This window comes from Odontomachus brunneus, unplaced genomic scaffold, assembly GCF_010583005.1.
Source record: "Odontomachus brunneus isolate Ranch 3 - 2012 unplaced genomic scaffold, Obru_v1 Obru_scaffold_053, whole genome shotgun sequence".
In the NCBI taxonomy this organism is placed as follows: Eukaryota; Metazoa; Arthropoda; class Insecta; order Hymenoptera; family Formicidae; genus Odontomachus; species Odontomachus brunneus.
The window spans coordinates 945,777-966,250 of NW_022639503.1; the positions used below are offsets into that span (position 1 = coordinate 945,777).

Sequence of the window (20,474 nt, forward strand, 5' to 3'; positions counted from 1 at the left end):
AATTTGCTACTCTCACGCTACGACGGAGTTCTCTACAATCAAGAACCGCGTCGCCAGTCGATACGAAGACCGGCAATCATTACGCGCCAACGCGATGCACCTCCGACGCGTCACAACAGATGGCGGGACGTGTCCCGTCAAAAACGGCCAACCGACAGTCGAGTCTCCGTGGGAAGCGGACGCACTAACGAGCGCTGGAAGACCGCCATGTTGCTGATGTCGCGTGCCCCCATCGAGGTAACGGCGCGAGATAGTGTGCTTTTCGCAGCTCCGTGACGTACGTGCTCGACGTGCGCGCATGTTTATCGTCACTCTCGGTGCCCCCTCGACCGCCCCTCGCGATAGAAGATAGTGTATCCGACCTGGCTGTCGTGTGCGCGTCTCCGGTGTGCCGCTGATGCTCCGTGTGCGTCTGACCCGGACGAGAAAGAGTGACCCGGAACGCGAGCGCTACACGAAAGCGTGCCAGCTATAATGCGTCCCGGAACGGCGGCCGCGCGTCGCCGTCGTCGTTGCCGCGAACGTCAAGAAGGAAAAAGCGTGGAGGCAGAGTGCAGAACGAGTCACGCCGTCGCTACGTCGACGATAATCCGACGCGACGTCGGCAGACGTGAATGAGAAAGAGGCGCCTCGCGTCTTCGTGCGCCAGCGGAGGCGCTGCGAGCACCGCTCTCACAGTGTCCTGATATCGCACGCGAGGTACGTATTCGCCGCGATACCGGGACGGCGTTTCATCGCGGTGCATACAACGTAATCTCCGATTTATTGCGCGCTCCTTCATCCCGTTCAGTCGACCTGCTCGTTTCCCCGGCGCTCACATCACTTTCCTGCAGCAGTCTCCGAACGGGTTACTGCCATTACGGTACCGCGCGCGCACGCACGCACACGTACGCCGCTTACTTCACGTCGCGGCCGGACACATACGGTATACGAGCGTGGCGCGTTCACGATTTTGTACCGAGGTCCTGCGTCGTCGCTTATCTGGGAAATGCATGTAAGTGCGTTCAACGCGATCTCACAATTCCGCGTTCTCCGCGCGGTTCTTTTTTAAGGCTTACGGGACGAAATACGCGAGCATCACGCGAGCATACTTCACCCGATCCCCTCGTTCTCGGCCAAGCGTGTGTTAACGGTAACGTGAAAACGTTTTAACTCGGATGGTTTTATCTCGGTTGTTCATTTTTTGTCACTTTCATGAACGATCAATCGAGGAACTTGGTGTTGTTGAGAAAAAATGGGAAAAAATGTACACACGCTGGCGCACACTCGTGAGAGAGAGAGAGAGAGTGTGTGTATGTGTGTATGTATCGCATTGTCAGATCGTAAACAGTGGTTTTCATTCACCGCTCGAAATCGCGGGACACTCGAGCGACGCCAAGTTCAAGCAGTATATCTATATTTCCGCAGACGCGATGATCCCATATGCGCAAATCTACAATCGTTTATCGGAAATAGCCAGTGATGACGGATATTCGTCGTAATAATAAACGCAGCAGCCGGGCTCGCGTCGTGCACGTGTGTGCTGCGATATATACACAATACATAGTACGTAGTACATACGTAGAATGCATCAGAGGCACGTGCGTGCGTGGTGCGGTTATTATCGCGACATTACGAACTCTATTCCGCGCGATACGACGCGTCGCATTGATTATCTATGCGAGTGAGCAAAAACACTACCGTCGATTATGAGTACTATCAGTACAGTCGGCCGATTAAGCGTAGCAATTTTGCTTGGTGGATTTCGCAAAATTCCGTATCCACAATGACAAAACGTATCTTCTGAGAAACAAATTACTGAAAAACAAATTCTTCTGTTGGATACGGGACTCGTCGAAAAAGAAAAATTTTACTACTTACGCTTTACCTACTTTTAATCAGCCGACTGTACAGGGTGTTGGGTCAGAATACAGGTCAGTGTGACAAGGTAAAACGATATGCAACGTTTCTTTACGTTTCTCTCAGCAACTGAAATGAGTGTAATCTATTTTGCAAACGAGTATATATCAGTAAGTTCGAACTGAGTATATCTACGTCCGGGCATACCTACCAGCGAAGCATATAAAACAATCCGTCATGCGACCAATATGTTGATGCAACACTCTGTACATGTAGAGCCAATCGATATCATGATGGATTAATAATTACAATTGACAATGCCATCGCGCAAACTTGGGCTCTCGCAAGAGACGTTCGGGGTCAGTTCTTACTTTTGAGCTCATCATATCACGGCTATTTCCCAGCGGAATCGTATCGTTGCGAGCTCCCATCGATCGAACTTATCACTCGATGGGTGTGGCTTGTGTGTGCTTTTTGCTTTGAAATTCAAGATAAGTTTCGCGACGCGCCAACAGTCGATACCACAACGACAAACACGGCTGGCTGGAAACTGTCGTGCGCGTCGCTCTCCTGTTCCTCGAGTGACTAGCAACCACTTGAGAAATCGCTGATTCCGCTGATGAATCGTTAGAAAAGCGAGAGAGAATCGCGCTGACGATGGATCACTGGAGAGACAGTTTCCCGCGACAAATGGGCCGGGTACTCGCCATCGTGCACCTCCGGTTGCATGCGACGATGCAGTCGGCAGTCGTTGCACCAAACGGCTTCGTATTTCGATACGCACGTCTGCACGCGATGCTGTCGCCAAAAGTTCTTTCTTTGTGCTCTGCATTGGCGTGAAACCGCCCGTTAAGTCAACGTCGAAGCCGAAGCCGGCTCGTCGTTGAGCTTGCGAGATCCCTGAAACTTGAATGACGATTCATCCAAATCCTCCTCGTCGAATCTGTTGAATCGTTGTAATGTGTATTCTATATTCGCTTTCAGGAAAAGGCGCAATGGCTGACGACCGAAATAACCACCGGAGCTTCGTCAGGCAATCGCACGTGGTGAGTTACGCTGTTTGCTCTAATCGCCGACAGACAGAGGCGGCCAATGCGGACGATTAACCGCGGGCGTTTTCGCGGATGGATACGCGATACGATCGGCCATATTCCCGCGGCAACATGGAATTCGCGATAATTTTAGAAAAGCTGGAGAGAGAAAAAGAGAGAGAGAGAGAGAAACAGGCGCACGCAGAGGGAACGCGGCCGAAATACATACCGTCGTGCGTGAACACGAGCACGTGGTTCAATCCTTTGATTCTCTCTCTTTCTCTCGCTCTCTCGCACTATCTCTTCTCGACGAGCGCGAATTTTTAGATTGCCGTCGGAATGCGCTCCGATACTTGGCGTTGCCGCGGTCTCGTCTCGAGCGGCGGTTCTCAACTTGCCGATCGCGCGCGGCTAAATCCTCGGCCGCCGAATCGACACGCTCTAGCTGCATTTCCGCGAAACAAGACGTCGGCACTTGCTCATTGGTATTCCCTCGTCCCGACGACGACAACGACGCTCGTCCGGGAAATCAGCCGCCCTCGCTGATTTATTTGACGTTCGTTGACGTGAGGCTCGTGACGCGTCGCGACCGCGGTGGTAAGCCGGACTTTCGTACCGTCGCCGAAAATCGACCAGTCGCATTCCACGTCCGATGCACAGCGATTCCGACCAGTTATCGCGCTCGGTCCCGCTCGTTCTTCCATTCGCTACAGACGAAATAAATCGCCGGCTGGAGGGACCGAGGGAGAAGCTCTCGATGATTTTCGGTATAAACCATCGCACACGAGGAGAAAGAGAGTGAGTACGGCAAACCACTCCGGGTGCGGTAGAAAATGCGTGGTAGCAGTTTGCATAAATAAGCAGCTTAAAAATAGTCCAACCCAGAGTGTTATGCCGCAAGGCAAATAAAGCATTTTTCAATACGCGCCCTACCGCATGCGTAAGTAGGTGGCGCTGAAAGGGGAATTCCTCGCGTCATCTCGTTAACACAGAGATATCGCTACGTAGATCGTAGAGATAGGCACGGCTGTCATTTAAGATTCAAACTTTCCAAAATCCAAGCTTTATCATTGTTATTGTTCATTATTCGTTTGGGCGGCGCACTGGAACGAGCGCCTAACGAAAGCACTCGGTCGCATCGGCCGAATACTCGAAGCGTGAAGCTTCGCCGAAGCAGGATGTCGACACGCAACGCGGCCTGCGAGTTGAATTTCGTTAAGTAAATTTCGTACGCCGCGCTCGTTTCTCTCTCTCAGTTTGCCGCGAGTCGTCAGACAAAAACAATAAACAAGCCGCGCCTACACCTGTCCCGCGCGCGCGTCCTCCTCTACGACAGAGAGAGAGAGAGGGGAGAGACAAATAATTGATATTATCCTTACATTTTATTTCACAGCGGCTGGTCGCGTCACGCGTTTGAGTTTCGTATTGCACACTTCTCAAGATCCCCGCACATAGAAAAATACATACTGCATCCAAGTAAATGTTACTTGTTTCAATACTCTATAAGTTTATTGTAAGCACGAAATTTATTAAAAATACATTCTGAATTTTAATAAGTTTAATATTTCAATGCAGAATATTAAGTTAAAAAAAACATTTGACTTGCTCACTACATAGATCCTTATTCTGAACTCTCTCCCTTATCGATAAAAATGTCTTTGAAAGTACCTTATGGGCTTCCTGATTGATTATGAACCGTTTTTAGAAACACTTATCGATAAAAGAGAGTTGCGGAGAATGAGGAACTACAGAGTCGATAAACTTTTCCTTCGATAAAGTTTTATAAAAAGTTTTATATTCTCCTAAAGAGAAAAAGTTTTTCCTTTAAATATATGACAATATATCTGTTCTGAAATTTGTGAATATTCTTCGTTGAAGATAGCCAAATTACTTCAGAGAAGGAAAGAACAGTGAATAATTGCTTTCCTCAGCAGCAGAAAGATATTGTTCTGTATGCGCGGATATATTCTCGGTGACACTCGTTTCTCGCGTTGACCCATGGCATAATCGCGCAGCGTTACCGGCTCTCTCGCCACAATGATCGCACATCGATTGCCTCTCCGATTAGTCCACCCACCGTGTGTACGCCTGAATCTGTCCACGATGACGCAAATCCGGCCGAGAGTGCGTCGCCAATGCGTGGTCTTATCGAATGGAGAAGCGGGGAAGCGCAATGCGGCGAGAGAAGATGCGTTCCGCTTTAAAGGGCAACCGACGTTCTTGGTTACGCGGCCTCGCCGATTGATTTCGCGAGTCCCGCGACGAGACGAGATCGAGTCGCGAACAGAGATCACCAGCCGTCGCGAATCTGCCGAAACGAGATTCGAGGGAAGGCGTTTTCCCGCTCTTCTTCTCATTCGTCGTCGACGTGCTCGATGACTCCTCGGTCTCCCGTCGGGACTTTGCTTCGCGGGGAAGCCTTGGCTGTGGCCGCTCGGACCTCTTTCTCATTTTCTCCTTCGACGACACACAGCGCGACGAGGTCGCATCATTGTGGAAGAAGCGTTCTGCTTCTTAAACGCGACGCGTTCATTAAGATCCGCGGCTCGCCTCGATTCGAAGCACGTCCGACGACGATCGGCAGTGCGCTCGATGAGGACGTGTTCCTCTTTTATTTTTCTTTTTTATTTCAAGACCGTGTCGATCGACTACAAGTGGCTGTGCGTGCTGTGCGTCTATGTGTATGTATGTGTGTCTTAACGTGCAAGAATAACTCGAGAAATATGAATCAAAGCGTGCGAAGATAACGATGAAAAACACGTCGTAATAAACCGTGTTTTTCTGTGCTTCTTCTTTTTTTCTCTTATCTTGCGAGTCGTTCCTGGCGTCTCAGTAAGTCTCGTGATCGTTTGAATCGTGATCTCTCGGGGAAGGTTAACGATAATAAGATCAACAAACAAGGGATACAAGACAGAAATGGATGTAGCGAACGAACGAACGAGGTCAGATCCGCGAGCTCGTTTTCCCTTTATTTTTTGCACACCGAATTTGCACGCAAACTTGGGAACACTTTGCGTGTGTACCAGGGATCTAGAAGCTCTGCTATTAAAGATACTCATAATTCACGAGAAAGAAAGTGAGGAAGAAGAAGGCATGAATATCAAAACCCGAGATGGCAGTGCCAACTTGTGCCATGACCATTTTCAATGCCGCCGGAAAAGTTCGAAACCGACTGTCGGTCGTCGATCGCGGTCCGCGTTTCTTACGTAAGATCCCTGCAAAGCGAAATTATATAAGCTCGTCGTGCGCGCGGGATCTCGTCGTATTGAATGGTATTAGCGCTGCCATGAGGAGGAAAACGGTCAAACGGTGCACGACGATTGGCGTAAAGCGAGAACAGTTTTGTCGCGTGGCACCGAGACGGAAGGGGAACACTGTTCAAGTCCTCGTATTCTTCCGTGACAGCTGAATGCGTCGCGCGCGCAGTGCGCGAAATTTGCACAAACCAGGAAGACGAGAACACGCTCTTAACAATCCACCGCTCTCTCTCTCTCTCTTTCTTTCTCTCCGCGTGTCTCTGCGGACAATTCCGTCGACTGACATCGATTTCGGATAACCGGTCCCTCGCGCCCGAAACAGTTCAAAATCGCGCAACAATTCGATCCGAGAAAACGCTTCTTCTTCCCGAGGCCATTGCAAATGAACCTGGTTTATCTCGACGCAAATAGAATTCCATAAATAGGGCCCAGGGGCCATGCGAGAATAAAGCGAGTGGTTAATAGCTTCGCGGGATCTCTTCGAGTTTATCGTGTCGTTTGAAATTCGCGAACGGGTAGAGTCGCGCGAATTTCGGCTTCATCGCGTCGCGTCGTCATTGACTTTTGACGACACGTGAAGCTCAACGTCTCCGGCAGTTAACTATCGAGAGAATCAACCGACCGACCGACCGACCGACCGATCGACCAACCGCCGAGCTGTCGTCCACCGGAGAGAACATTATCAGCGACTTTCACTCTCCAGGAAGCCATCGGACAGCCAGCCGGCCGGCCCTCGAACGGTGCTTATTACGTGTTATCTCGCTGCGTGCAACATGAATTGAAAATCGTCGAAAAATCGTTGCGCGATAATTCGCTTCGACTTGCACAATTGATTTGCAACAATCTCCGCGCCAGGAGGTTTTAAGGGGAGGAGGGGGATAAACACAAGGTCCCAATTTAGTTGGAACGTCTCGTTTACAAGGCAAGCGGCACGAGCGTTATCAAGACCCGAGACGCTCGGAAACGCACACGTAGAACGTGTGGCAACATCGTCGAAGGTACATTTCCTTTAATTGGCCAGCATATAATCAGAACACCAGACTCAAAGTATGAGAAGCCCCACACGAGGCCTACCACTCAACGCCGCCGGAACTCGACGCTATCGATGTCGGAACTGCGCCTTCACCGCTTGGCCGCCGGTGAAGGCGGAAACGCGCACATCGCGGTCAAGCCGAGCAGGATAACAGACTGCGAATCAAAGATGAGAACTGCGCGCGCGAGCGTTGGCGGCGTGAACCGGTTTGCGATCGGCTAACGGCTGATTACACTTTAGGCGAGGTCGGCGCGTAAGCGCGTCTGGAAGGGACTCACGAAGAGGGGTCTCTTTACGCGTTTACGTCCGCTTACACGGCCAGCTCTCTTCTCGCGGATATGTCAATATCCGCGAGTCACAACCGACCGCCGAATAATTCGCGTTGGTCACACATTTTTCCGGACAAAGTTGTGTAGCGCTCCTAGTTGTCACAATTGAGAGACGCGTTTGCGCTGCGATTAGTTCATAAAGGAATGTACTTAAACCTTCAAAGTCCACATGTTTGGAATTTAAACTACGGGAGGATAACGATATTTTTGAATGTTAAGTTAATCAAATTTATTTTCACACTCTGTACTGTCACTTCGATTCCTGTCATAACTGATTACAGCGCGAACGCGTCAGCAGTGTCTCCTAATTTAGGACTAGTAACTGAGTGTACTACACAGGAAATTCAAGTAAATGTCACTTGCTTCAAGTATCTCATGAACTTGTATATCCACGAATCTATAGTAAATCATCATAAGTACCTAGTTTAAAATGCATTCTAAATCCTAGCAAATTTAATATTTCAATCGAGAATGTTAGATTAAAACAAAGACTTGGTTTGTTTGCCATATATACACACAAAAAAATATTATTCTATTGCTGAGAAAAGCGATTACTCAGTTTACTTTCCTTCTTTTAAGCAATACCAAAGTATCTCTTTAATTATTAATTACAAATTTGAGAAAAACTCGCTTTCGTGCATTCAAAAAAATGTTTAATTTCCTTCACAAAAGTGTTACAAAATTATCGGAGAAAAAGTTAGTTCGATTCTATGTATTAAGTAAACCTAATTAAGTAATTTTTCTTTCAATTTAATATTTTTGATAGAAATACTAAACTTATGAAGATTTAAAATGTATTTTTTATAAATTTGATGGTTACAATAAATTTACGAAATACTTGAAACAGATAATGTTCACTAGAATGCAGTATGCATCTTTCTGTATGTGAAGTCAAACCGACCCTTTCTTCGACAAAGTTTTCTAATATTTTTGTAGAGAGAGTAAGAATACATGATCAGCTTTTCTAAGATACATGACGAGTATATTTTATGGCTAGTATCGCGAAAATATTTTTTGTGGAAAATAAGCATTACTAGAAAAAAGGAAAATAGACTGACAAGGAACTGTTCTTCTTTATTCTAAACCAAATAAATGAATTTTTATTTTAATCAATAAAGAACGTTTTAATAAGTGCTAAGAATGAATTTTACATCTGTGAACTCATTAGAGTTTTAGAAATTTAGGATTTTATCTATTATTATTTCCCTATATCATATCTAGAGTCTTTGCTTGGTCAGTTTGAAGACTTTTACGGGACTGTGTACCACAATGAAAAATAAAATTTGTGGAGAAATCATGACAATTTACGTGCAATTTGTCTAGAAAGCAGTGATTAAAGCATAGATGTCGATCGCAATATCATCGGAAATCTAAGTGTAACCTCCAAAATAGTCAATAAAAGATATTCAAAGTCAAAACAGTACTCTACGATATGATAAATAGCCCAGGTCGAAATTATCATTTTGATAATTCTGGAATGATGTGATAGTATCGTAAAGGCCTTCAAAGTGATGAAGACTGACAAGACACTGACAAAGATATGAAGCAATAGACAAAATCGCACATTTTTGAAACCCTGGTGAGCTCGCAGACGTAATCTTCACTTTCAGCACTTATTGAAACGTTCTTTATCGATTGGTTCTAAAATCTATTTCTTCGCTCCAGAGAAAGGAGAACGGTCCCTTATGAGTAATCGCTTTTCTCAGCAGTGCAGTGCTAGTTATCTATGTGTGCGCGCGTGAATGAATGAGGGACACTCTCGTAACTTCAAGAGGGTGAGGAAACGAGTCGGTTGACACTCGCTCTCGTCGTCGATCCCACGGCGACCTTGCGCACTCTCATTTCAAGCTTACACGAGCATATGTGACCATACCTACTCTACGCCACCCTCATCCTACGGCCTTGTTCGTCGTCCTCGCTCCTTCCGCGGGGGAATAGGACACATTTCACGTACGTGATATCGAATGTCAATTCGCGATGCGCGACAACACGGCGAGCAGGACGCCAGCGCGTCCGAAGACGCGCGTGTCCGTGTAATTATTGACCGAGAGCTCCGCACCGGTGGTTCGGTGACCCACTTACCGTTGACAACGCCTATTCTCCTCTGACCTACATCATCGTCGTCGTCGTTGACGTCGTCATCGTCGTCGTCGCGTTCGTCTGTACGATCTGTTTTCCATACAGGAACATCCGACCGGCCGACTTTGCTCGCCAAACGCCGGAAAATCGCACACACGGGCCGGAACGTGTCGCGCATACGACAAATCTCGATAGCATTGATTCCCTTTATTATCGTGTCGCTCTTGTGCAGCCAATTCGAGGACGACACGCATGATCGAGGCCATTGAATGGCGCGAATTCACCGTCGCTGATGAACGTGTTCACTGAACGGTTTAGCTGTGTCAAATTTCTTTTCTTTCTCTCTCTCTCTTTCTTTTAGCGCGTGACTCAAGACTCTGAGGCTTAATTGATCGTTTATTAGCCGTGACACGTTTAATCGCACGGACCAGAGGCAATCTCCGCGGCGCGCGATTGCCCACCAGTACACGCGCGTAAAACGTGTCGGAGCGGATTAGATAACGCGGAAAACCGCGAAATACGGCGAGCAGTCGCCTAGACGGAGCACGTCTTATCGTCGTCTCGCTGCTGTGGTCCAGCCTTTAGTTTTACTTTACTCCTTTTTCCCCTCCCGTGCATTTCAAATAGATATCGCGCTACGCGCAAAACGAGAATATCCGTCTCGATTTCACGATACAGCAGTTTCCTTTCTCGCTTCCGCGATGCTCGACTCCTCTCACTCCTTCTCTTCCCGCCCTGAAGCGCGGCGAAATGCCGCGAGCGAGCGGAATTCCGCTCGTCTCGATCTTAGGTGCGCATTACCGCGAACTCGAGCACGTATCCCCTGGCGGCTCGCCAAACTTTGCTCAACCACCACGAAAGAGCGAGAACGCTCTCCTCTCGACATCTCCAGCTCCACCTCCACTTCTCGGGGTCGGCTTGGAATAATTCTTGGCAGACGGCCACGAGCCCGTCTGCCGCTTTTTCGCGTTGCACCGCGTTTTCTAGTCGCCGGTCTACCCAGACGGTACAAATCGAGAGACAGAGACAGGGAGAGGAAGAGGAAGGAGCTCAATCGATGTCCGCAAATACGCCCGCTTCGCGAAAGTATAAAATTCGATTTCGGTAATTAGAGAAGCGAAGTAATGATATATGCACACAGTTTTCGATATTCGACGATCGTGGGCGCGATGTTCGGCCATGCTTGCAAATTTGTGCAGACAGATAATTATTCATCACACGTGTATATGTGCGTGTTTTCGTGGACTTGGTGCCTGGGCGTGCTTATCATCGGCATCAACTTCGTCAGCAAATATTAAGATCAGAATCCGAGTGTGATATACGTGTTACCGAAGGCAAAGCGCAAATAAGTGACGAGCGAAATTATGGACTAATCAACGAGTTTTTTGAAAGTTGTTCATCGACTAATTGTTTGCATGTTACAGGTAGGGCATCTGTCTCCCCCGCCACCAGCACCTGGGCCGGCTACTAGCAGTATTTCGGGCCAGACGTCGTCCTCCAGGTACGTTCAGAAGGAGAACACTCCGCCCCGCGGCCCCCGAACTCTTTTGCTGAGACGTGGTGAGAATGGTTACGGATTCACGCTGCGGCATTTCATCGTCTATCCGCCCGAGTCCTGCTGCGTGAGTATCGTACAGACAGGCGGATGTATGTGGAGATACCTGATCTCCATCGAGTAAAAATGACGTTTGTGATTGTTACAGATGCTGCCAGGGCACGAGCGGACGAAGATCGACGAGCCTATGGACACGATCTTCGTGAAGCAAGTACGGGCGAATTCACCGGCGGCCGAGGCGGGATTGCGCACTGGCGATCGCGTCGTTTCCGTCGACGGAACGCCTACTCGTGGAGAGCAATACGCCAGCGTGGTGCAACGCATTCAGCAAGCGGGACCGTGGCTGCGGCTTCTTGTAGTCTCCAAGGAGGACGATATCTTACAAAGGGTACATTATCGCATCTGGAATTTGTACCTCCATTAGCAGAATGTTCTTGAAATAACACATAGAATAACGTATCTGTATACTTGCAGTACTTTGGTGAAACGGCGCACAATCCGGAAACGAATCAACGGCCGCGGCTGCGTTCCCCGGAAAGACTGTCACAGAAGCAACGCAGATCGATCAGCATGATCCCAGGCCCGTCACAGAGAACGCGGCAATCCTGGGTCTGTTCTCTGCCGTCGTCCGATAGTCCGGCATCCGATCCGTCGTCGTCGTCATCGTCGTCGTCGCATGCCAATCACGAAGAGACAAGCCGCAGGAGTCAGCAACAGCAGCAAGCATATGCTGACAACAAAAGCCGAATGGCGCCGTCGTTGTCAACTGACTCGCCGTATCGTCGCGCTCAGATTCAGCAGCCGCTCGCGGAATCGCAAATCGCGAGCGCGCTTTACGATCCGTCGGAGGATATAGTTCCGCCAGGAGCCAGGAATCTGCAACCGCTGCACGATACGACTGATGTCACATCGAGCTCACAAATCTACGGCCGCTCGTCCCAGGATTCGAGATACGATCTGTATGACAGAACGCGTCCCGAATCGGTGTATTCGCGACCGAGTAACGAGCAGATCTACGACCGGATCAACGATCCGATTTACGAACGCGTGCGTGTCAACGAAGCGTCGTCGCGCTTCACCAACGACCAGCACCACCATCACCTGCAACAGCTTCACCACTACCAGCCGACGTCTCTATTGCGTTACCCGGTGTCGCATGCGGAGCCACAGGTGCCGATCTATCGACCAGTGAAGAGAATGGTGGCGCGTCGCGCCAGCGAGGGTAGCGGATGTAGTAGCGTCAGCGGAATGAAACAAGATTCCGAGACTGCCAGCTATGGCAGTTTCGACGCGTTGAGATCAAGCGAACCTGGGTCTAGCAGGTTGAGCATCGAGTCGAGGCGGGACTCGTCGCCCGTTAGCAAAGACAGCGTGTCGCCATACGACTCGAACTCGACTCTCACCGGCAACGAGTGTTCCGATGATTCCGTTATCATGAGCCGCCTTCGCAAGAGTTTCGAGCAGAAAGCGGAATTCCTGCGACGACCGAGTCATCCCATCGGGTGGTTCGTATCGGGAAGTGACGCGACGCCTGAGCCAACGTCGCTGTCGCGATCTCAAGCGAGCAGCGGCCTCAATCAAGCTGTGATCCAGAGAGAGTTCTATGCGAGACCGCAAAAGTTACAGAGACCGATTTGGCCACCCGGAAACGAGCAACAACAGCGACAACAGTCTCCCACAAGGAGGCAGTCCTCTTTGGACGGAAGAAGCATGCCCAAGTCCACTGCGAGCTTGGTAGCGGGCAAGCCGTCGAATCAAAACGTACAGAGGATAAAGGAAGTGGACTCGGATTCCGAGTACACCAAATCGCGAAACGATCGAATCGATCAACAACAACAGCTCGTCGGCGACGATCAATCCATTACCGGAGATCACTGTTACTCGCTTCTCTACGATGACGAACTCGCGAAGGAAACTTACCTCGCAACTGCTCACAGTGGCTCCGGTAAACCGACTGAACAGCAGCAACAATATCGTGCGACGAACAAAGCCAACTTCATCAACACTCTGTCGAGGATACATGAGAATGTTACAAGCATGGTTGGCGCGAATCAGTCGCAAGATACGAGAAACGGCACCTCGTCGCTGCCGTCTTCACCGGGACCGGACAAAAAACCCGGAGACACCAAGTTTCCGGTGCCGCCGCAAGGTCTGCAGATCGTTTCTAGACGAGCTAAACAGTTCGAATCGGGTTGTCTGCTGAGCGACGAGGACGAGCCTACTAGTGATCGTACGAATCTCTACAAGAGCGAATTGTCCAGACTGTCGAATACGAGGAACGTACCGAATGTAGCTGTGAGGAAAAGGGAGTTTGAGTCTAAGGCTGAGAGCCAAGAACCCAGAAGACTGCCATCGAGAGAAACCAAGTCCCTCGACACCGGTAAGTACGATCAAGTTTGCAGTGCGAACGTATTTTCATATCATCGTCACTTATTGCGTCGTACTACTCGTTATTACAAATTGCGTGAGTAAGACGAGGCTTCGATGCGAATAGTCGTGGCGAATTTCGCGAATTAGATGTCTAACGAGTACGAGTACTCGCACGAGGGTCGTAATGCTCAGTAAACAGGTGTCATCATTTAGGTCATCATGCAGTATCGAAAGGCAACAGAATAATTCCTATAGGCAGCAAGTATATCCATTGCGAACCGCCGGCCGACTATAAAGAGAGTGAAGGTAGATAAAATTAAGGAACTGTGTCGAATTGTCTGTGCATTGTCGTCTTGTGCAACTACGTCTTGTATCGGTGATATCCATATGCATTCTGTGTGAATGTGAGCGCGCGACATATCGTTAACAGTGCGAATATCCCGTAAGGGTACTTACTCTCATTCTCGAGGAGATGACATAATAATGATAGTTAATACGCACACTTATCATTTCCACGCTTCTCACTCGTTGTCAGCTTCTTCTCTCTAACTAAGTTCATAATGACGCGAGAGATAAATCGCAAGAGATTGTTCGCAATAATTCATTGCAAACCATCCAAAAGAGATACACGATTTCAAGCTTGCTTTCGAGCGAACGTAACCGGATGAAGCTACGGAACCGGAATTTGCACCGATAGTGTATTATGCACAAAAGGGATATTAACTGCCCCCTCACAACTTCACGGTGCTTTTTTGTCGAGCTGAGTTTTCTTTTTATGCTACACGCCGGTAATTCCAAGTGGCAATTACATTTCCAGTGCGCTTCTGTATAGGCGACAGCAACCACAGCACGCTGTATATCGTCTCACTTCCGTTGATTATTAACAAAGCGATGAATGTCGATATTTAGTCCGTTGAGCAAAGTAACAATAACAGTGACACGAAGGGACAATAATACTCCGCGATCATCAGCAGAGATGCCCATCATGGAGACGGAGTTGGTGCGTTTGAGGGCGCGCAGCAACAGCGTGGAATCCTGGGAGGCTACGAACGGTTCGGCGCGAGGAAGCGCCAGGCATACGTGGCAGACCGCCGAGGAGGATTTCGCGGAGAGACGAAGCAGCACCGAGGACAACAGCAAACCGCGAAAGCAGGACAATTACCTGACGGGACAGTCGACGAAGATGCAAGTCGGTTAGTTCTTTATCTCCCTTTTTTCTCTTTATTTCTTCTACTACTGTACTACCGCGCCGCTTCCTCCTCTTGCGATATTATCACGCTTCACAGATACAGCCTATCGGCGCGCCACTCACACGTGTCTAACGTATTTAATGTATCTTTGTGTATCTGCGTTACATAAAGGTCGAGCATGAAGCGTTAATAATTGTCCCATTGATTTCTCTTTCAGCACCGGTTAATGGTTCCTCGCCCAATGGCTCGACCAAGAACGGCGTTGTGCTCAGGCGACAGAAGAATGCACAGATCAGTGAGTAAACGACGAGGAGACGATATTTTTAAACATTATGTGCAATTATTACGACGCATGCGTCCAGCGAAGTACGGAGAGACGTGTTTTATCGAAATTATTAAGAGAGTATGTCTCGCCCACGCTCTGCTAGAATCTTCTCGATGAAATAACACTTTCTGTATGCACGGCTGTAGCGTGCTGAATTACAATTGACGTAATCGTTTGAATAGGTGACGAGGATCGAGCTACCAGGCGGGTTTCGTACCTAAAGGCAACATGGAGCGAACGAATGCACGTCGACAGTGATCTCGAGCTCAGCGACTCCGAACCAGTTCATATTCACAGGAGGTAAATAATCTCGAGTTATATATCCTCGTGAGCCTCACGCCACGGTGACCACTTTGTGCTTACATGCGAATTTACGAATACGAGCTACTAGTCTGCAGGGGCAGCCGATTTATCATCCTTTATCGAATTCTTCCAAAGAAAGTGCCGATGCCTTCTCGCCAAAATCGCTTCGGTTCTCCCATCTCTCTCTCTCAGTCTTCATATCGTTGCTCGTGCAAGACCAAATATCGAGCAATACGGTTTCGTTGTTCTCTCCCCCCCACCGAAAGGTGCAATCTCGTCTGCGCGTTAAGTAAGTATGGTTGGAAGCTGCATCCGTTCATATCCATGTTTCCAGTGCGCATAGACGATGGCGACCACCGTTATTTCCAAGCGACATAACGCCTCTGCGACGCATCTTCGAGGACATGACACAGGCCGCGTCCTTGCATCGAAACTTTCATAATCGGTGAGAGCGGAATCCTCTTGAGAAGCACGGGAACAGCTACATGTCTATGTGCCCGCGTACATCTCCTCTATAGTTTTTTCCGCATTTTCTCTCCATCCAAGCTGATGTATATCTTGCTCTCCTCCTCTCGCGATCCGTTCTTCGTTTCTGTGTTGAAGTTTGCATTGTCTTCCTGTCTAGCTTTAGCCACGACGAGTTGTAGGACGTAAAGAGGTAATAATCGCGACGTATAGCGCATACAAGCATGAGAGTTTTATGCAATTTCGCGTATCGTCTCTCCCAACGCATCATATTATTACTAATAATAATATGATTACGACATATAGCGTCTTTTGTGTAAAAAAAAAAAAAACGAAAGGGAGATACGATCGTGCGCGATCGCGCGCACGTTCTCCGTATAGAAAAATGTAAGCGAGTCGGGGAAGCGATAATTCCCGCGATAAAGATATGGACTGAATATATGAGTGTACCGCGAGTTCGCAATTGCTGTTGTATGCGTTAATTGTACATGAGTGGCACTAGATAAGATATCAAATCCTTGTTTATTATTTCTACTGTGATAAGGGATTTTTGTTCGTGATGTCGAGGACACGTAGAATGCGATAATCCCTGTTCTAATACTCATGGCTCTGATATTAAAACCATGTTGTGATCGTACGTGTTCTATATGCCATCTTCTGGACTTCTTGGCAATGTAGATCTGTTAGCGTCTTTTCGGATATTGGTTTATTGGCTGATTGTTACTAACGGAATGACACTAATAAGTTGAATATATGTGACATCGATGTTTCCGGTGTCGTTTTCAATTTAGGGAAAAGAGAAGAGTTTGTACGAAGAGTCTACGATCGATCAGCGATCGTGACGAACGTCGCGACTCTGAATTTGCGAATGACATTGTTGTCGTAGCTGAGTAGATACGCTCCGAAAGGTTCTTATACATTTGTAAGCAACAGATTTGAAACACTTGTTTCTTCTTTTTTCAGTAATAGTATCGCTGTTACGCATGATACGTCGAACAGTTGCGATGGAACTGCGAAAGACGTTGAACCAGTGGAACAGGAGGGATCCCTTCATGTTAAATTCACAGTGCTCGATGGCAAGGTGAGATTACAAAAATCTAGTCACCTTATATTTAATATATCAATTTTTGCTGTATTTTATTGACTGTTTTGTATATGTATATACAAAATTATACATAATTTATACATAATTATGTATATATAATATTATAATGTGTGTGCGTGTGCGTGTGTGTGTGTGTGTGTGTGTGGTGATTATATATAATTATATATATATATATATATATATATATATAAAATACTAAATTTTTAATGATTATAGCGATCTACCGATCGTTCCTGGAAGCAAGTCTGGGGTATCCTCCGTGGTCCTATAATATATTTCTACAAGGATCGTCACAGTCAGGTGAGTAATCTTTCAAAATGTAATATCACGAAGAATTATACCGCTTACGTAACTATCAGTGTTCGCCAAGCAAAGTACATCAGTTGACTCGATTTTAATTTTTTCGAGTGTAGAGTCCTTCGTTGAGCACCGAGAATGAAGCGAGCGCTGGGCAAACCGTCGACGTTAGGTGCTCTGTGGTGGATGTTGCCGAAGACTATACGAAGCGGAAACACGTACTGCGTATAGCAAATCCTACGGCGGAAGTGCTATTACAAACAGAGGATGCGGCGTCTATGGCGCTCTGGTTAAGGTCACTTCATTCTCAGGCCGCCGCGGAAAGATCATCGGTGAGTGTTAATTATAGGATGTTTTTTGTACGCGATAAAACTGCTGTTCGAGATAAAAGACTCGAGGACTCTCTACGTTTGTGCACAGGACATCGCGTCTTGTACATCGAAGCAGCAAGCCGTTCCGCAAACTCCAACGGGCCCGACAACTCCGAATAACGCCGTTTCCCCCGGGAATAACCAAAGATTGAGTCCTCTGCCGAGCCATAAGGGTATCAAGAAGTTAACGTCGTTCAGAAATCGATCGCCGACTGGCCAGTCGCCGGTGAACAAGACTCGTAAACCAAGTCAAACGGTAGAGCCTTTACCATCGCCCAAGTCGAAGACTTGGAAGGGACGAATGGCGAAACAGTTCAGGAGGATGCACGGTCAAACAGGCTCACCTTCCTCGCCCACGGCGCAATTACCACCCGAAGGAGCTACTTTCAAAGTGCCACTCGAGCTGTGTCCACGTGCTCCAGATTCCGATGTGCCGATGATTGTCGAGATATGCACGAAGATCGTCGAAGCAAGAGGTCTCGAGGTTGTGGGGATTTACCGGGTGCCCGGAAATACTGCAGCGATTTCCCAACTTACGGACAGCGTTAATAGCGGATTCAACAACATAAACTTTCAGGTATTGTGTTCAATATACCAACGTCTTTGCGACTCCTCGAGAGATACGTGCATCTACGATCTGTGTCTGTCCAGGATCCACGCTGGAGTGACGTCAATGTGATATCGTCGTTGCTGAAGTCGTTTTTCCGTCAACTTCCTGACTCCTTATTCACGGCCGAACTGTATCCCATGTTTATCGACGCTGATAAGATAGAAGATCCACAGAGAAGAATGACCACGATACGAAAATTGTTGCGGGATCTTCCGGAGCATCACTTTGAGACGCTGAAACACTTGATGCTACATTTGAAGAAGATAGTGGAGCACAGTGAAACGAACAAAATGGAGGCCAAGAATTTGGCGATTGTTTTCGGACCGACACTGGTGCGAGCGAGTGGTTCGAGAGACAATATGGTTACCATGGTTAACGATATGTCCCATCAGTGTAAAATAGTCGAGAATCTGCTGAATAACGTAAGTTAGTCTTTTAATACTGACTCTATGTGTTCTATGTTCTTTGCTTTTAAAAAACGTCAATGCCTTTCTCCAACAGGTTGATTGGTTCTTCTCAGAGGACGACTTGGACGACTTGAGCAGATTGAGCGTGAATTTAAGCCTGCCAGCTGATAGCTGCGAAGTTGAACCGACATCTAACACCAATCATAGTCTTTTGTTAAATAACATTCAGAAGATCGAAGGTACTTTACTCACTTTATTGCTTTTTATATACGTGCTTCTCGTTTTCTATATATTATAAATGCAAATCTTGTTTCATTCTGTTTTCCTTTATTGTTGTTATCATTAGTGCTTTCAAGGAATAATTATTCAAGCTCGCTGTATATTTCATTTATTACTTGACTGCAGTTATTCGCTTCGATAGCAATGTATTTATTTTGCTCGCCTTCTTTCGTTTTGATAAAACAGGCATGCGCGACATGGCATCGGCTAGGGACATTGTATCATCAATCATATCCGCAGCTAACAAAAAGATACAAAGAAGACGGAAAACACAGGACGAAATCGACAACGGCGACCACGACAACGATAAGGTTAATATCGATCGTAATTCAATCGTAATTACACTTAAGTAATATATTGATAACAATTATCTGTTGATATAGACGAAAACAAAACAGGAGTCGGAAAATTCGCCAACGATTCGGCAAAGCATGGCCCTGAACGAGCGACAGTGCTCCGTCAGCGAAATTGTGCTGATGCATGAGAGCAAGAATCAGTCGAATCATACTATGGACCGTCCCGACCGATCTTTGTCGGTCGACGCTGCTGGTGGCAGTTCGTCGAACGGAGCATCGCCGAATCGCTCTAAGTACGCGAATCAATCGACACATTCGTCATCTGTAGACTCGCCGCGATTGTCGAGCGAGACCGGTCTGAGCTCGGCGGAAACAAGCTCCACGATATCCAGCGCGTCTAATCAGACCAAGCAGGATAACGATGAGATTGCGATCAGAACGTATGCCGGCTTGAGCGCAACCACGCAAGAAAGGATACGGAGGTTTGAGCAGGAAACGCGAGCGATGCTGCAACGAGATCAACATCGGCAAAGACGCGAGGCCGAAAAGAGGGAGGAGGAGAAACGTAGGATCGAAATGGAGTGGCAACTGGCGAAACGGGAGATGGAGAACGACGACCTGCTCGATAGTATAGTCGACACCACGGTGTCGCCGAATCTCCTATCGGAACGCTTGTCTGGTCTGAACGAGAGACTTGCTGACAAATCGCTGATGGACCTATCCGAACGGCCCGTGCGAGACTCCAGATCGCGATCGACCACGAGGTCACCGTTGTCCATTGCCGTGCAACCTAATATGCACCACAAGACGCAAGCCACCAATCAGCTGACCAGCGTGTTGGGCGAGAAGATGAATAATGGCGTTATTAAAAAATTCAAAACAGATAAAGATGTGAGTTGATTATTCGTTACTAGTCTATCGTTTAACAACATATCTGGCGATGTTGTCTATTTTATTTGCTTATATTTAACTGTGTTGGCGTTACAGCCATCGATGGAGTCGATTTGCCTGCCGCCAGTTCGATATGGAAGTCTGGACTCCTTACACGAGGTACACAATTTCTCGCAGTCCTCTCCGTCACCGTCGCAACAGCAGCGAGGTGTTCCAGGCGACGTCTCGGATGATGGTTAGTATCACACATATTTCTTTCTCACCTGTGATACCACGTGATATCGCTATTCCGAGTTTTTCTTCTTTTGTATGCACTCGGTGCTAGATATCGAAGCGATTTTTTTTGTTGTCAACATATGTCTGAGAGTCTAGTATATATTTATGTCCATCGATATATATATATATATATATATATATATATATATATATATATATATATATA

At 47.5% G+C, this 20,474-nt stretch overlaps 1 protein-coding gene across 18 annotated transcripts in view; it reads left to right on the forward strand.

The window, feature by feature from the left end:
• The first annotated feature begins 188 nt into the window (after positions 1–188).
• The window catches only part of LOC116845542 (rho GTPase-activating protein 21), a 27,807-nt gene continuing 7,521 nt past the window's right edge, over positions 189–20,474 (forward strand). For 2 of the 18 annotated variants that reach the window (XR_004378264.1, XM_032818303.1), the window contains exons 1-18: positions 4,360–5,551; positions 10,993–11,190; positions 11,272–11,511; positions 11,598–13,503; positions 13,686–13,799; positions 14,465–14,686; positions 14,901–14,978; positions 15,191–15,308; positions 15,646–15,756; positions 16,740–16,857; positions 17,098–17,181; positions 17,295–17,510; positions 17,599–18,126; positions 18,201–18,581; positions 18,661–18,805; positions 19,032–19,156; positions 19,229–20,032; positions 20,129–20,267. Coding sequence is in view for 17 of the 18 variants with exons in the window: in XM_032818303.1 (XP_032674194.1) it covers positions 5,246–5,551; positions 10,993–11,190; positions 11,272–11,511; positions 11,598–13,503; positions 13,686–13,799; positions 14,465–14,686; positions 14,901–14,978; positions 15,191–15,308; positions 15,646–15,756; positions 16,740–16,857; positions 17,098–17,181; positions 17,295–17,510; positions 17,599–18,126; positions 18,201–18,581; positions 18,661–18,805; positions 19,032–19,156; positions 19,229–20,032; positions 20,129–20,267 (5,833 nt within the window). In the remaining variant the exon portion in view is untranslated. Of the gene's footprint in view, positions 700–741; positions 995–2,823; positions 2,886–4,343; positions 5,552–6,905; positions 10,673–10,992; positions 11,191–11,271; positions 11,512–11,597; positions 13,504–13,685; positions 13,800–14,464; positions 14,687–14,900; positions 14,979–15,190; positions 15,309–15,645; positions 15,757–16,739; positions 16,858–17,097; positions 17,182–17,294; positions 17,511–17,598; positions 18,127–18,200; positions 18,582–18,660; positions 18,806–19,031; positions 19,157–19,228; positions 20,033–20,128; positions 20,268–20,474 lie in introns of those variants that run through there. The other 16 variants (XM_032818312.1, XM_032818314.1, XM_032818313.1 and 13 more) reach the window with 16 other exon arrangements.